Source organism: Podarcis tiliguerta, assembly GCF_965153285.1.
Source record: "Podarcis tiliguerta genome assembly, chromosome: 9".
Lineage (NCBI taxonomy): Eukaryota > Metazoa > Chordata > Lepidosauria > Squamata > Lacertidae > Podarcis > Podarcis tiliguerta.
In genome coordinates, this window is record NC_139542.1 from 27,574,834 (window position 1) to 27,590,698 (window position 15,865).

The 15,865-nt window shown below is 41.2% G+C and overlaps 1 protein-coding gene across 1 annotated transcript in view; it reads left to right on the plus strand.

Moving 5' to 3' along the window:
* Window positions 1–10,132, plus strand: part of SYNPO2 (synaptopodin 2) — a 94,160-nt gene extending 84,028 nt beyond the window's left edge. Inside the window, exon 5 of the mRNA XM_083457053.1 lies at window positions 3,073–10,132. Within this exon, the coding sequence (XP_083313179.1) occupies window positions 3,073–3,645 (573 nt within the window). The 3' untranslated portion in view covers window positions 3,646–10,132. The remainder of the gene's footprint in view (window positions 1–3,072) is intronic.
* The last annotated feature ends 5,733 nt before the right edge of the window (window positions 10,133–15,865 follow it).

The window sequence follows — 15,865 nt, forward strand, 5'->3', positions numbered from 1 at the left end:
AAGTAGGAGGAAGAGAGTGATGTAACCTGACTAGACAGTCAGAAGAAAGGAGGAAGGAAAACCTTCCTGAGGAAGAAAAACCACATTGCTTGAAATGCCAAGTTGTGGAGAGTGAAGTAACTAGAATGTTGCACAATCGTAGTTTTGTGTCAGTGTAACAGGAGGAATGTAACACAAGGTCAGTGTGACACAGTAACCTTGTGTTATGTTTCAGCAGAAGCATTGCACTGACACAAAACTATGATTGTGTAATGTTGTAGGTCAAAATGCAGATGTTAGTTAACTTCCTCCATTTACTTTTCTAGATAAAGGGCATGGTTATTTAGGATGTGTGTAGTAGGTAGCTAGAAACCTTCCAGTTTCTAAGGTTGCCAAGATTGATACAGCCATTACATGAGAAAACCCATTTCTTCTCTTCTCCACTACGCAGAAAACACTTTGTGTAAAGTGGATGTTCATGTAAAGGCACAATTATTTAGAAGACCTGTTTGCATTACTCATTCCCCTCCAAATAGTGGTGGGAAGATAGCACAAATGCAGACCTTCAACTAGCTGCAATTTACTTCCATACTCAGAATATTCATGTTGGGCAGTATTCAACTAGACAGTTTGGCGCAACAGCTTTTAGCTGCACAGCGTAACTTCCTCACCCACTTCTTCCCCCATTGTGCCCCTACACCCCCCCTAAAACTGTTGCAATTTCACATGAAAAGTAATGCCTTCTGTTCATGCAACAGCACCTTTGGATCAAAGCTATATATCGTATTGGCCCAAATTTATGCCGCACTCCACCCAAAAAAAAATCCAACCATGAAAAGTTAAAGTGCAGCTTAAATTTGCAACCTGACAGAAATTGGCTTTTACGATATTGCTGTAGGATTTTCTTCTATGTTAGCCATTTATGGGTGTGAGTGCCTGCGGAATTTTAAGGGAGTGGCTTATATTTGGGTATTGCCTTTTTTTCTCCCCCACGCCTTAAATTTTAAAGGTGAGGCTTATTTGCAGGTGTGGCTTATATTTGGGCCAATACGGTACCTGGAAGTAAAACCCAGTGGTTTGAACAGACCTGAGGCCACCTGTATGTACTTAGGATGGTATAACTCACAAATTTAGGAAATATTTCTTTCAATTTTCATCGCATTCCACCCATGTGTCCCAAAACCTTTTGTCTTTGTGCAGCCTAACAAGACCTCTTTGTACAGCTGAATAGCCTATTAGGCAGTGTTCGTAGGGTAAGGGCATGTTGTATATGAAAGAAGATTGCGGTGGCGGTGCGCTGGATTTATGAATGAAAGCGCTCATTACCTAAGCAGATTAGGATTTGTGAACTATGAATGGATTGCTCCTATAAATGGGTCAGAGTGTTCTGAAATTATCAGGGCAAAGCTTTGTTTTGATTTTAAAGGAGCAGGGTTAAGTAGAGTATCATAATGGTGGAATACAAACATTTGCAATTAGGTTCAGTCAGATGCTTTGATTTTAATTTTGGTCTTCCTAACCATATTGAACATAATCATTGGGAGGGAGAGGATATAAGTATGTTAGAATGTTAGTATGTTAGAATGAATGACAAGCATAATCATTCTCTTGAATATAATATTTGATACTGAATAGCTAAAACGTAGTAGCACAGGTTGACAGAGGAGGTACAGTACTCTGAAGGGTACACAGGTCATCCTCTCACATTTCCTCTTTCAATTCCAAATAACAGCCACCCTCAGGAACTGCCAGCACAGGCTCCCTGAAATGAACAGGGGGTGCACAGGAGCAATGATTGGTGGGTTGGAACTGCCCTTCATAGAAGAGCATGCTTGAGATTTTAAGTTAAGAAGAAATAACAGATGGGGAACCTGTGGCCCACCAGATGTTGTTGGACTTCACCTCAAATCAGCCCCTGTCGGCATGATCGGTGGTCAAGAATGATGGGAACTGAAGTCCAACAAAATCTGGATTGAGACAGTTGCCTCATACCTAAACTGTTCAATGAGTTAATTTATTCACAGTTATCTCTCTAATTCTATCTAATTCATCCTCTCTCCCTCACTGTCAAATGTGTCAATCAAAAGCAAGAAGCTTAAAAGCTTAGGGTTGGGACTGACTTCTGTGGCCTGCACAAGCTACCTGAATGTATCACATGTGGATTGAGTTTGGCTAGTCTGGTCAAGGATTGCTCCACCCAAGGAAGTGAAAATTCACACAAAATTCTGTCTCCTTGAATTTGTCTTCCTTGACTCTTTGAGAACTATGATTTCTTCTTGCTGTTTGCCCTTTCATATCTTTCTCCTTGATTCTGTTCCTTTCCATGAATTCCACCATAGATGTGCTTGGTTTGATCACCCCCTTAACTGTTTGCTCTGGCCATGAACCTGCTGTGTCGCAATCCTTCTCCAGACCTGATCACCTACTGCAAGCCTGCAAACAGGTTGGGCTGGTGATTGCTGCTAATTGATCTCCTATGTTTCTAGAACTTTCTTGTGTGCAATAATAGCAGATTCTCAAAATTCCCTTGAGGGAAAAAATGTTTTATCAATATATCTAAGACAGGGGTCAGCAACCTTTTTCAGCCGTGGGCTGGTCCACTGTCCCTCAGACCATGTGGGAGGCCGGAATATATTTTGGAAAAAAATAATGAATGAATTCCTATACCCCACAAATAACCCAGAGATGCATTTTAAATAAAAGGACACATTCTACTCGTGTAAAAACACGCTGATTCCCCAACTGTCTGCAAGACAGATTGAGAAGGCGATTGGGCCACATCCGGCCCCTGGGCCTTAGGTTGTTTACCCCTGATCTAAGAAAAGGTAGCTGAAATCTCAGATGGCAATGGTAATGAATCTTGGAGGATTTCTTTTTCCTACAATTTTCCAGCAAATTCTATCTTTTTCTTTTCTAATACTAGTGCTCATACTTTGTTCTTTTTTTATAAAATTGGGGCTACTTACTTTCTGTATAGCACAGTATTACAATAGTAGATCACTGGACAAAAACAACCATCTGTTGTTTCATTTGGAAGTCTCTGTCATTGCTATTCAGTGATTGTCATTATATTTAAGGTTTTGTTGTTTCTAGGAAAGAGGCGGAGAACGGTCTTTATCCCTCCCTGGATGGCCACCTTCAGCCACTTCACGATCCATGTCCCCTGTCTCTCCTGTGGTGTTCCAACCTGCTCCTGATTATTTTAGCAAACCACCTCCTGCAGCTGATAAGCCTGGGAAGAGGCTGACTCCTTGGGAAGCAGCCGCCAAGTCCCCTCTTGGGCTGGTGGATGATGCCTTCGGCCCACAGACCATTCAAGAGTCGATCGCTGCAAATGTTGTGTCTGCTGCTCGCCGGAAAACACTGCCTGCACCGCCGGATGAGTGGAAACAAAAAGTGGCTTATGAGCATCCTGCTCCGAGTGCCCATGCAAAATTAGCTTCGTTTGGAAGGAGCCAGCCAGCGGCTTTTTTTCCTGCAAAGAGCACAGTGTCTGCTCCGAGCTCCACTGCCCCCTGCAGCTCTCGTCTACAGTATGCATACTATGGCCAACGTGCCCAGACAGATCCTGACATGGTCTCCATGGATTCCAGGTCTGATTACTACCTGTCACTAGCTGACTCCAACTATAATCCACTTCCAAAGGGATGGAGGCGCCAAACATGAAAAGCGGAAGACCCTGTTTTAGCTTCTCTTCTTGAAGTTCTACAAGTCTTAGATTCGAGGGTGAATTGAAAATGTGAAGAAGTGTGTGGGACAGGTGTTTGCTGGCCTGATAAGATATTGACAAAAGAAATCAAGTGTGACCTTAAAAAGTAGCACAGCATCCATGCTGTGGATCCATAAGTCTCTCAGTAGCACGGCAGCTTGTGATCCCAGCTTCAAAGCTTTTCTTTGTCTTTGGGTGCATTTGTGTGTGTTAAAAGGAAATCAAATTTGTGGAAGAATGAAATTCAAAGGTGAAAGCTTCAGCTGGGAAGAGTGCAACAATTGTGGGATTTGAATGTTTGTATATTAACCAGTGAGCCTTTATCAAGAACATATCCTTGGGTCTTTTGAAAAGCTGTCTTTCTGTTTTCCATACTAACTTGCTTCTCGCTGTTTAAATGTCCACCTCTTATTTGCTGACCAGTCTGTGGTTTTAAAGAAATTCCCTGGTCTCTGTTCAGTGTAAATGTCCCCACTGACTTAAAACAGTTTCACAGGGGTTGGATTTTTGACTAAGTCATATGGGGCTTTCCCTAGCAAATCATGGATTAGGGAAGGGCCGGAGCAAGTAAAGATTTCCTAGGTGAGGGATAGCCTCTTGATATTGTTGGGCTCCAGCTCCCGTCAGCATGGCCAATGGTCAGGGATAAGAGGAGTTGTAGTCCAGCCAATCAGAGTTGACAATGCTGAACCAGGTGAACAAATAGTCTAATGGTATATGGCAGCCTCCTAAATTCATGCACAACTTGTTGTTGAGCTCTGCTCCTACTTATAAATATCAAAACCATATTTGCATGCAAATGACAGGTACAGTAGACCTTTCTAAAGGTGACTAAACTGTGACAAATTTCCGGAAGATAGTTGCAAGGACAGACTTTAGCATTTTGAGGGAGGGTGGAAATTTCTCCTCTAAGGGTGTGGTTTTTTATGACGGGGCAATCAGGTTGAAAACTGGAGACAGGAGGGAGGTTCCCCTGAGTAAGAAACTTGTTAAAGCTCAGGCAAACAGTTCCCAAAGTTGTATGTTACTGGCATTTTTTAAAAAAGCAGGGGGGGGGAAGAGCTGGGAAATCACAATTTTTAATCATCACCCCCAACCCCTGTTCTGAAAGTGGACTCCAGAAGGGGTGAGTACAGCTGCCGTCATTCTTCATCATGCTGCTTTGGCCTGATTGAAGTTGGAATCAGACAACATCTAGAAGACCGCAGCTTCCCCACCTCTGCCTTAGAGCAACACTGCTTGCTGTCTGATGCTACTCCAAAATATTGAAAACCTGCAATTCATCCTGATAAACTTCCTCATCCTGTTTACCAGTTCAAAATTGGCAGCTATGCTGGGGAATAGCCTCCTTTGAAGGTTATTCAGCTTGAAATGCAGAGAGGTGAATAAGATGTGATACTACTTTTCACAGACATTCAAAGTCTAGCAAACTAGACGGCAAGGGAATAAGATGGCCTGAAGAAGTGTGGCATTGGTTTGGTGTTTTTTTGTTGTGGTTGTTTTTGATGGGGTGGGGGGAAAGAAACAGAATGTTCTGTGCTCTGCCAGATCTCTAGAACTATTTAATAGTCTCTCTACAAGCATACATGTTATGGACAGTGAGCCTGTTGTGGCTTATTGCATTTTCAATAGCTGTGCCACCTTCTTAAAATAACCAAACGCCTGCTTCCAGCCAAAGCTGGCTTGCAGAATGCGGATTGGTTGCTCCTGTGGCAATTACAAAGCCACTCCCTCTTCTCCACCACCAGCTGGGGCAAAGTTTATAGTGAAATAAACAGCGGGGTTGACACTGAATAAACCTTTTATCAGATATACAAGCGGAGTATTAGCAAAAATAGCAATTGAAAAGAATCATAGGGTACGAAGTGCAAAGCCATGCGGGATTTGAAAGCAGATAAGTGTGTTGCAAAAGGGAGAGGTAGGGGTGGGTGTCCATTTTGGTTTCTCTCAGTTTCCTATTTCTCCAATCTAAAAACATCTTATTATATGGTATAGAGGCTGACCAAGCAATTGTTTTAAAATGGCCATGTGACAAGTCTTTGTCCATTTTGGAATGGGTTGTTAAGAGAGCTGATTCATTATACTGTGCATTCCCAAGAGATTGCCCAGCACAACCCAAAATGTGTACTCCAGGATCCCTTGAAATGTCATTGTGCATGTGCTTCAAATCTGCAGTCATATTCAGCAGTGTGCAATGCCACAAATAGTACCCCAGAATTCTCTTCAGATCTGAAACAGAGCCTGTGATATATTCACAGTTGTCAATAGGGATGAGCAAATCTGTCAGTTTCAATGTCTCTCAGTTTCTCATTTTTCCACTCTTAAATTCAGTTCTCCGCATTTCCATATCAACCCTCCCCACTGCAGAAAAACCCACCACCTTGAAAATTCACTAGCATTTAGTACATAATTCTCCTTATATACACATTTTGGTATTCACTTTTGCTTAATATACGTATTTTGCAAAGCAGATTTCTGAAATCTAATGCAACTTTGTGTGATATTTTTGCCAATATGTGCATACTTGTGCATAGCCTAGTACTGTATGTGCATGTGCAGACCAACAGACAGGCATACATACATAGATCCCCCAACCCTCCAATCTTTAGAATAGCAACCCTGTGAGTTTCATGGCTAGATTTGGTAAGCTGGTCTCACAAGACCATCTGTTTGAAGACGTGTGGCAAAGTCTGGTGCATGAAGAAATTATTCCCAGCATTTGAACACCACAGGGATAAGGATGACCTCAAGATCACAGGGTAGATAAGGTAAGTGGGAAGTAATGCTTTAGATTTTGTTCAGAGTGATTTGGAGGCACATGTCTCCTTTGGGGCTTCAGAAGTTGCAAATGTTTGTGAAATGTGAACCTTGCCAACCCTTCGGTGGCTCACATTCTCTTGTGTCACTAGTAGATGAGTATTTGTCATGGAACTTTTGATTTCTCAAGATATCAAAACATAGATATAGTGCAGCTTTTCCCCAACCAGTTGCCTCTAGGCATTTTGGACAAGCTTTTAAAACATCTGGAATGCAATAGGTTGGGAAAGGCTGCTATAGGTCAACAATATAGAAAGTCAGTTTTGTATAGAAGTAGATTTCTGATAAGTGTTCGGTGGTTTGAGCCTAGTTTAAGGGAACCCGTATAGAGACATGCATTAATTCAATTCAGCAAAAACCAACCTGGCAGCCTCCAGATGTTGTTCAACTCCCATGATCCCTCACGATTGGCCATGCTGTTTAAAGGCAATGGAAGTTTTGGTTCACATCATCTGGAAAGTATCACATTGGCTGTCCCTGGCTTAACCAAAGTTAAGGCCAGTCCAAGACATTTTATTGCCTGGGGCAAAAGGCAATATGAAACTCCACATTGTGGATTTGAGACTCATGTGCTGGTTTATTGGGGGCCAGAATATGTCCCAAGGGATCAGGTTTCTGTTTTGAAATGCTTTGCCTTTCTATCTGGACCATGATTAATTAGCTTCCCCCAAACATAAATGTAGCCAAATGCAGCTAAACACACACCCTGCCCTTTCTCAGTATTGAAAAAACAACCATGTATGTTTTCTTTCTGAATATTTGTACAAAACCTAATATGGCATGGATAAAAGCATGAAATCATATCTGATCAGAGCATGGATACTTGAGGCCCCTTCAAACAATTTTCCCATCACAAGAAGGACTGTAAAGAGGGTGTGTGTCTTTCTGTCTGGGATGTTCTCTGCTCCCTGAGAATCCTGAGAACAGTAACCCTGAGGATTGTCCTTGATGCACCCATCATGACACGTCCGACCACAGAGAAGTTGTGAGATAATCAGGGGATTGTGTATGGCTAGGTAGCACATGATGGAACTTATATGGAATGTTACAAACCCTTAGCCCTGCCTATCATGGTAAGGGTGACTCTAGCTACTCTGGTTTTAGGCTGCAAGCCACAGGCTCGCTGAATTCAATGGGAGTTTTTGCATCCTGTGGTCCAAAGGTTTTAAGAATTAACCATATCCAAAGACATTAAGCTAGTTGTGCTGACAGACAAGGTCATGACATGAAATCCTGCTTGGAAGAGACTCTGCCTTGAATTTTTTTCTGTTGAGTCAAACCAGACTAACAGGGCATTACATAGAGCCCATTTTCCTTTTGGCCTTGTTCACACTGTGGCATTATCTACCAGAGGATTTGGTGACGACCACCAACTTAGAGGGTTTTATAAAGAGAATTAAAGTATACATGGACAAAGCAGCCGCATGTCCTGTTTCACAAAGGGCAGCCCTTAGTTTGAAGGGCTGCCTGGTCCAAGTTCGGTTTCAAAGCCAAAGAACCCCTAAGAAGGGGAAACAAGTGCTTTGACGTTGTCTCTCAACAGTTAGCAGCACCTGGACAGCAGACTAGGCAGGCACAAAGTCACTAGGTAGACAAAAGCAGGGCAGTGATATTGTCCTCATGTCATGTTTATAGGATACCCATAGGATGCTGGACTAGATAGTGTCATCTTAAGTAAGGTTCAGTTGTGGGTGAGGTTTGGTATGGACAGTGTGTCTTCCCCTCCACCCCAGTTGTCTCTCAATGAAAGCAAACCAGAGCAAGTCAAGGGTATTAATGTCTCATTGGATTCAGTAGAATTTGAGCATGCTTAACTTTCTCTGGATACATTAACATGGGTGATTAGATCCCTCTAAGGCTGTAAACCTAAGCAAACTCCTCTGGGACTCCAACGGGACTTGCTTCAAGTAGACATGCATAAAATTGCACTCACACATGTAATGCTCCATAAGAAGAATTTGTCTATTTCATATTGATGACTGATTACTCTTTCTAATTCATTGCAGGTGTGATTTTTACACCTAGTTCCTAATCCAGTTCATTTGGCTTTAGCAGAATTGCCACCTTCTTGTTCTTTCTGCATGGTTCTTTTTTCTCTCTCTCTCTTCTGAAAATTTAAATCCCATCTATCTCCAGTACATGATACATGAAAAAAGTAAGACAAGGAAAATAAGGGTAAATATTTAAAAATGTGCATTGATTCAGATGATGTTCCAAAAATGTATGCTAAGCCTACAAACGAAAATCTTAAGCGGCTTCCTACTGCTGTGCTTTACAATGGAAGGAGAGTGAATTTAAATTCTGCTCTGAAAAAACTAATCTGGATTTGCCATTTCACTCGACATGCAGGGATGTCTGCTTGGGTGTTTTAAGAAAATGTTATTAATGTGCAGAGGGGATGCCTTATGATTTAGGAGTTCAGATATTGCAAGGTTTATCGTAACTAACTTGGTGAGGAATGGCCACATGCTTTGCTACGATCTATTCAACTCAGCTTCTCTTAAATGCCATTGCTTTGTTTAGAAAACAACAGTGGAAGAAGAGATATTGTGCTTTGTAAGATTAAACTGATGGGGCAAAAAGCAAAGTTTCAGGAGATCAGATGAGACAGCAGAAAAGGCAGTGGGCATACAGACTCAGATGGGGCATGAATGCCACTTAAAAACTGATGGGTTTACTGGTTTGTGACAACATTGGTGGTGTACTTCTCATTTTTGCAGTGTGATTCACTGACCATACATAAAGTGATCAACTGCATTACGCCGATGTGTGTGGCCCTGAAATCATTACAGGCTGATTAGAATTTTGACTGTCATAGACTATGAAAGTAAAGGTGTCAGAGGAGGCTTAATATAAAGAAAATATTTGGAAGTTTGGACAGGTATTGCTTAAAATGCTGGAAACTGGTGCACATTTGTTGCATTGCTGAATGGGTAAATAGAAGCTTAGCTTTCTTGAAATTACTCTTAGGATCCCATTTACTACTGAAATAACTGTGGAACATCAGAAGGACTGAAGTAGCTTGTGTTGTGCAGTGCAGAGTTTGGTTTAGTATTACATCTGAAGCCGACTCCTGGTTTGTTTTCCCCTAACAAACCATGGGCGGTAAGAAAAATCACATTCTTTTGCTTTGCTTGCACTGTACACTTTCCTCCAGCCCCACTTCTTTTACTGAAATAGGTATGTGCAAGTTTTGTGTGAGTTCTGAACATTCACTCAAGTACTTTACTTTCTTTTCTGTGCCTGTGTGTAAAGGAACAGATCCTATCTGCTGAAGGAAGAAAATACTCTGGCAGTATTAAGTAGATGTTACTGACATTCCAACAGATTCTTACATCACAGAGATTTCTGCATAAAAGATGCCAGAGACTCTGAATATGTGACTGAAAGTGAATTTTCCATGTTTATACTAGAAGAAAGATATTTTACTTTTTGATTATTTTGTTTTGCTTCAGTGCAAGTTAGTACCTATTACCACTGCCTTTGCATAACAGGTAAGATTTGTACTCTTAAGGTTTTTTTTCCACTTTCACCAGCTGTTAGGTTGCCAGGGAATGACACTTTTGTTAGAATGCATGAGAGAGTTGTAAAATGGTATCATCTAATAAAAAATGATTTTACCAATCAGATGAAAGACTTAACTTTATTTTCTCCCCATTTGTGTGTGCCCAGACATAATCTGACTCATAAAAAAAACCTTACTTCCTCAGTCTATGCCACACTGTGTTTGTCTGTCTGTCTGACCACCACCACACCAGTTCTGCAAACTTAAATAAATCTTTTTATTATTGTTGTTTATTAAATTTGTATACTGCCCTATACCCGCAAGTCCCCTGGTAATATAACCGATACAACAGGTTTCATCTACAGACTACAGAGAACACATAGCATTACAATTTCTGTAGCACTATTAAGTCCTTTTTCATCTTTTTTCTCTTCCCCCGCCAACATTTTACGGGTCACTTTTGAAACCACCACCTGACTTTTTGCAGAATCGTTTCATGTGCAGTCTTTGCACATATTCCAAAGAGCCCATGGAATGTCAAAGGGGTAAGAAAGCCTCATCACACTAGTGGCTGCACTCCCTGGTATTTCCCTCCACTGTTTACATGTGATATATAGATACACAGTTGGATAGCTGTTCGTCACAGATTGTCACGTATGGGAGTTCCCTCTCCTTTCCAGTGGCTCACCAATCAGAATTAATGAGCATTTGGTAGATTTATAGTCCTTTTATTCCAGCATTCTGTTACAAACACAAACAGGCAACCCTCCGCAAGGATATTAGCAGCCTACTCTGATTCCTCCCCACTTCTGCAGAAAGAAGTGCGCCAATGAGAAGTTCCTCCCCCCCACATGTCTCCTTTGTTCTCTGACACACTCAGACCTCTGAGTTCAAGGGGAGGGAGGGGGCTCTCACCCGCTATCAATTGATGCATCGCCCAGCTGCTCCCTCCCTTCTGGTTGCTTAGCTACTATCTCATTGCTGGGTAGCTCCTCTCTCAACTGTGCAGCTTCTGTGTCTGCCTGTCTCTCTGCTTCTGGAAACGCTGGAAGCCGGGGTGTGTGTGAATATTTCCCCTCCTCTTCTGTTAGGAACTGATCTTCCTGCAATTGCATTCCCCAGTCTTCCAATCCAGACCAGCCCCTGACACAGATACATAGGATTCCATTTTTAATGTCATCTGTGAAATGGTGATGCCTCAGTGGCAGAACACACGTTTCACATGCAGAAGGACCCAGTTCAACCCCTGCCAGATTAGTCCTCTGCCTGGAATTCTGGAGACCTGCTGCCGCTCGTTGTAGACAGAGGCTTTGTACATCTTTGTAAACCATCGTTAAACTAACCTATGGTTTAAAAGTGAGCATTCAGAGTGCTGGTGCACCAGGCTGAAATCACCTTGTTCCAACCCCACTCATGCTGCTCCTGCATGCAAAAATGCCCCCTGAATTCCCAAGAGGTCTCTAGATAATTTAGGCCTGCATGTCAATGAGCTGAACAGGAATTCACATACCAGAATTCTCTCTTATCCAAGCTTGTCCAGCATATGGCAAGCTATCTTTAATTAATATAATCTAGGTGCATATTTCTGATCATTGCTGATTGCATAGACACACAGTAAATTACCGGTGAAGTGGGAAATTACATTTCTTGGTTCCGCAGACAGCAAAATATCCACAGAACATTGGTTTATTTGAACTGGGGGTTTTTTATGTACACTAGTTTTCTTTAGTCAGGAGTGGGGGGGGGGGAGGAAAGAAGAGTGGTCTTAGTCCATGTCAGTCTTCAAACATGAGCAAGATTAATACAAATGGCCTGAAATAAAAGAAAATAGTGTAATTTAACCAATAATGCACAGGTTGACATACTTTCACTTCCATCAATAAACACACAGGACTGTCAAAACCAATAAAAATTGTATAGTTTTTTATGTAGTTAATAAGATGCTAATCCCTTTTAGATTTAATCTGTTATTTCCTGATATTAATAGCCAGCTTTAGTATAATCAGAGCAGATCACTCTGTGTTTGCTGGGAAACATCGTATTTGAAAGAAAGCCAATGTGCTCATCCCCAAAGCATGTCTAATGCACTTTGTCTCAAGGGACAGATAAAAGATGGAAGCAATATCTGTAGGTCCAATAATTTAACCATATAAATTATGGTGCACAATGCTTCTGGTATCATGACACGCGGATCACAAGTTTTGTTTTAAATGTAACCTAAAATCCAGAATGACAGTGTCATTTGCAGGGATGCTGGTTTTCTCTGTGGTCGGGTACACTTTCAATCACAGTAGATGGCTTCGAGTGTGGAATCTAGTAGATCAAGTTGTCATTCTGCAAGCAAAGCAATTTTCTAGGTTGTAAAGAGAAGCTTTGCTATGTGAAAACTAAAGATTTGACATAAAACAAAAATTAGGTGACTTATAGGGTGTGATGAATTTTTCAGCTTTCAGATTCTAAAAATGAGGGGAGCTAAATAGTTGAAACATGACTTGGGAAACTTGTCGTTTGCATTTCTTCTTAACTGGTGTCATTACTTTCTAATGTTGTTTTACGATTACAAGGTAATGTTGTATGCTTCGTAGTGTATATCTTATGCAGAGAAACAAAAATTCATATAACATTACCTGACATTTTCAGAAGGTAAAATTAAAATTCTTTGGTTTTGCAAGAGCAGTTTATGTGTGTTTTAATCAAATGTAGATTGACCAAGCTAAATGTTGTCCAATCACAAAACTTATAGCCAAATTAAATTCCTCACACCCCACAATGTATTTTTAAGACCACTCATTGAATAAATTCGCCAAAAATTTAAATTTCACCCCCTAAAAAGACATTCCTTGAGATCTCGACTCACGGTTGAAGTCAACTGCTTTGATCCAGGAGCTGCTTCCATATATGGGGACCTTGAGAGACTCAGGTGCAGACACACTCCTGGTACAGTACAGCCCAAGACTGATGTACAAATAGAGAAGCCAGCACAAATATGGAGCTCTTGGTGGTGATGCAAAAAACTTAGAATTTGGTTTGGGGGCCCAAAGGGGTCCGCTACGGTTGAAGAAGATGGGTAATGTCCAACCAAGGAGAGAAAGAAGTAAGAGGCTTTTTATTCTGTTGCAACCAGGTTCCCTAAGCAAAGGTGACAAAACGTATGCGGAACCCTGCCCAAAGGTAAGTCCAGAAATTTATACAATTGCAATTGTGGGTGGTCTTGTTCGTCAGTTTACAAGGTAAGGGGGAGATACATGGGTGCAGGTTGCAAAAGGGAGGTTTGGATGCAAGATACAAGGTGCGGTCCAAATCCTATCTACATGAGTAAGGTAATACCTAGAGATCCAGGGAGAGATGGCAAATGATGTGGTTACCCGTTTTTCTAGAATAACAATAGGGATGAGAGTTTTATCTAACAGCTGAATTCGTGTTTCCGCAGGGTCAAAGGAAATTGATCTGGTCGTCTGGCACTTTATGGAAGAAGGAAGGGGCGCTGAGTGGAAGTGATTAGGTTGAGGCTAAAAAATAACATTTATACTTTCATAAAGCGATGCAATTTGAATACATGGGTTCCAATTCTTATTTTCCTGAAAACAGTTACAATCATTGAGAAGTTGAACAAACACTGATAAGGCACAAGGATACAAAGGAGTCAATTTCCATTGCAAAGACCCCAAACGTAACAATTGCATAAGGGTCACAGTGGGGATTCACATTTACAAGTAGTAAAGACACAATTACAAGAAAAATGCTTAGATACAATTTAGAATTACCTGGATATAATTACAAGGAAATGCTTGGATACAATTATAAAAAATACTTGGATACAATTACAAAAATAGAGATAGGGTAAATTCAGGAAATAGGGTAATAGGCAGTGCAGGGAGGAAAGGAAAATGCTTTATTTGACAGAAAGGAAAGAAGGGATCCGAAAGAGGGGAATAATGGCAGAAGCAAATTAAAAGGAGAGCAGATTAAAAAGCAAAATTGAGGAAAAGGTTCATATATCTCTTAGGTTGTCTTCATTTGGTTTATTTGGTCTTGCTTTTCAGCTTCTTTGGCTATTTTTCCTACATCAATGGCAACTGGATTGGAGCATAAGCACATTTTATTTTATCCAAATTTATACAGAAATGGCACTGTGTTTGTAAATATTACAAGCATTCGATATTTATATGTGCCAAACAGGATTTTAATATATTTTGTAATGGATGCAGAACACTACTTGAGAAAGAGTGACACAGAAGTACGTAATTTAACAAACAGCAGGCCAGAAAAGTGGAGCAATTCTAGTTCTGCCCATTAGAGGGCAGAGAGACCTAGTAGCAAAAGCCAACGGATTATTTGGTGCATTTAACATATGTACTGTTTTAAAAAGTCCCTACTAAAGAGGGCACAATTGTACTCACATCAAATTCAGGGAGCAATTGTGTCAGCTCTCATATTTATCTGCTTTGATGTGGCCACTGGAGATATATGCACCCTTTCCAGCACACATAATATAGGGATGAAGCATTGGATAAAACTGCCTGCCCCCTTTTTCACATCCTTCCTCTCTTCCCCCTGTCTTTGCTTTCCTCCAACTCATTTTTGATACCTGACAATCTACTGGCTGGGTCATTACACCCACAGTATATTCCCACTCCTCTGCACACATTGCAGCAAAATCATTATACCACTTTGGCCAGTGAGGAAGAGAGACAGTTTAAATTGCTTACAAACTAGGAGACTATTGGAAAAAGTATAACTTGGGGACAGAGTGCTACCTCCGCTGTTGCGCTATGCACTGCCAGTAAACAGATGCTGTTCTTGATTGAGGGATTGCGTCCCTAAAAATCTAGAGGGATGTGCATATTCATATGTTCCCCTTAAAGCTCTTGTTCTAGTCTCATTTTCCATAATGATTGATGCTTTTAAAAAGTGTTTAGAGGACTAAAACAAAAGTAGGGAGGCCCACAGAAGTGATGTCAACAAAATGAATTTTGTGAGTTTTTACTGGGAAACTTTTGAGAGTGCAGGTCTAAGGCTGTGTGCACACCATCCGTTTGAGAGACACCCTATGTTAAGAGTGCTGGGAATTGCAGCTATGTAAGGGGGAAATGCTGCTCGGTCCCTGCTCCTGCCAACCTAGCAGTTCGAAAGCACGTCAAAGTGCAAGTAGATAAATAGGTACTGCTCCGTCAGGAAGGTAAACAGTGTTTCCGTACGCTGCTCTGGTTCGCCAGAAGCAGCTTAGTCATGCTGGCCACATGACCCGGAAGCTGTACACCGGCTCCCTCGGCCAATAAAGCGAGATGAATGCTGCAACCCCAGAGTCAGCCATGACTGGACCTAATGGTCAGGGGTCCCTTTACCTTTACCTAAGGGGGAAACTAGAGTTCCTAGGAACATTTTGGGGAAATTACAGTTCCCGGACAACAGGGATGTTGAAAAAGAGTGGGAACCTTTTATATTATATTTGCAGAAACAAAGAAAGAATATTGACCTGATGGTAGGATTTAAATAAACACCCACAACTTTATGGATAGGGAATAATGTAATAAAAGGAAAAATATTATATTGGTAGAAAGTAGCAGAATATACTAATGAGGTTAACAAACCAGAAATGGGAGTTGAGGGAAGTCCAAAAGGGAGGAGGGAGAGATGCTATGTAAGCTGTATGTTATAGGTATATTTGTAATGAGAGAAAAGAAAATTGAAGGGGGGGAAATACAGTTCCCAGTATTCTTAGTAGGAAATGACGTTCCTTAAATATATGGTATATAGGCAGCTAAACGAAGAAACCCCTAATGTGGCCACAACAGCCTCCTCTAGACAGAGGTTTGTGGTCTGGCTCTTTAGTGCTGTACATTTTAATAATGTGG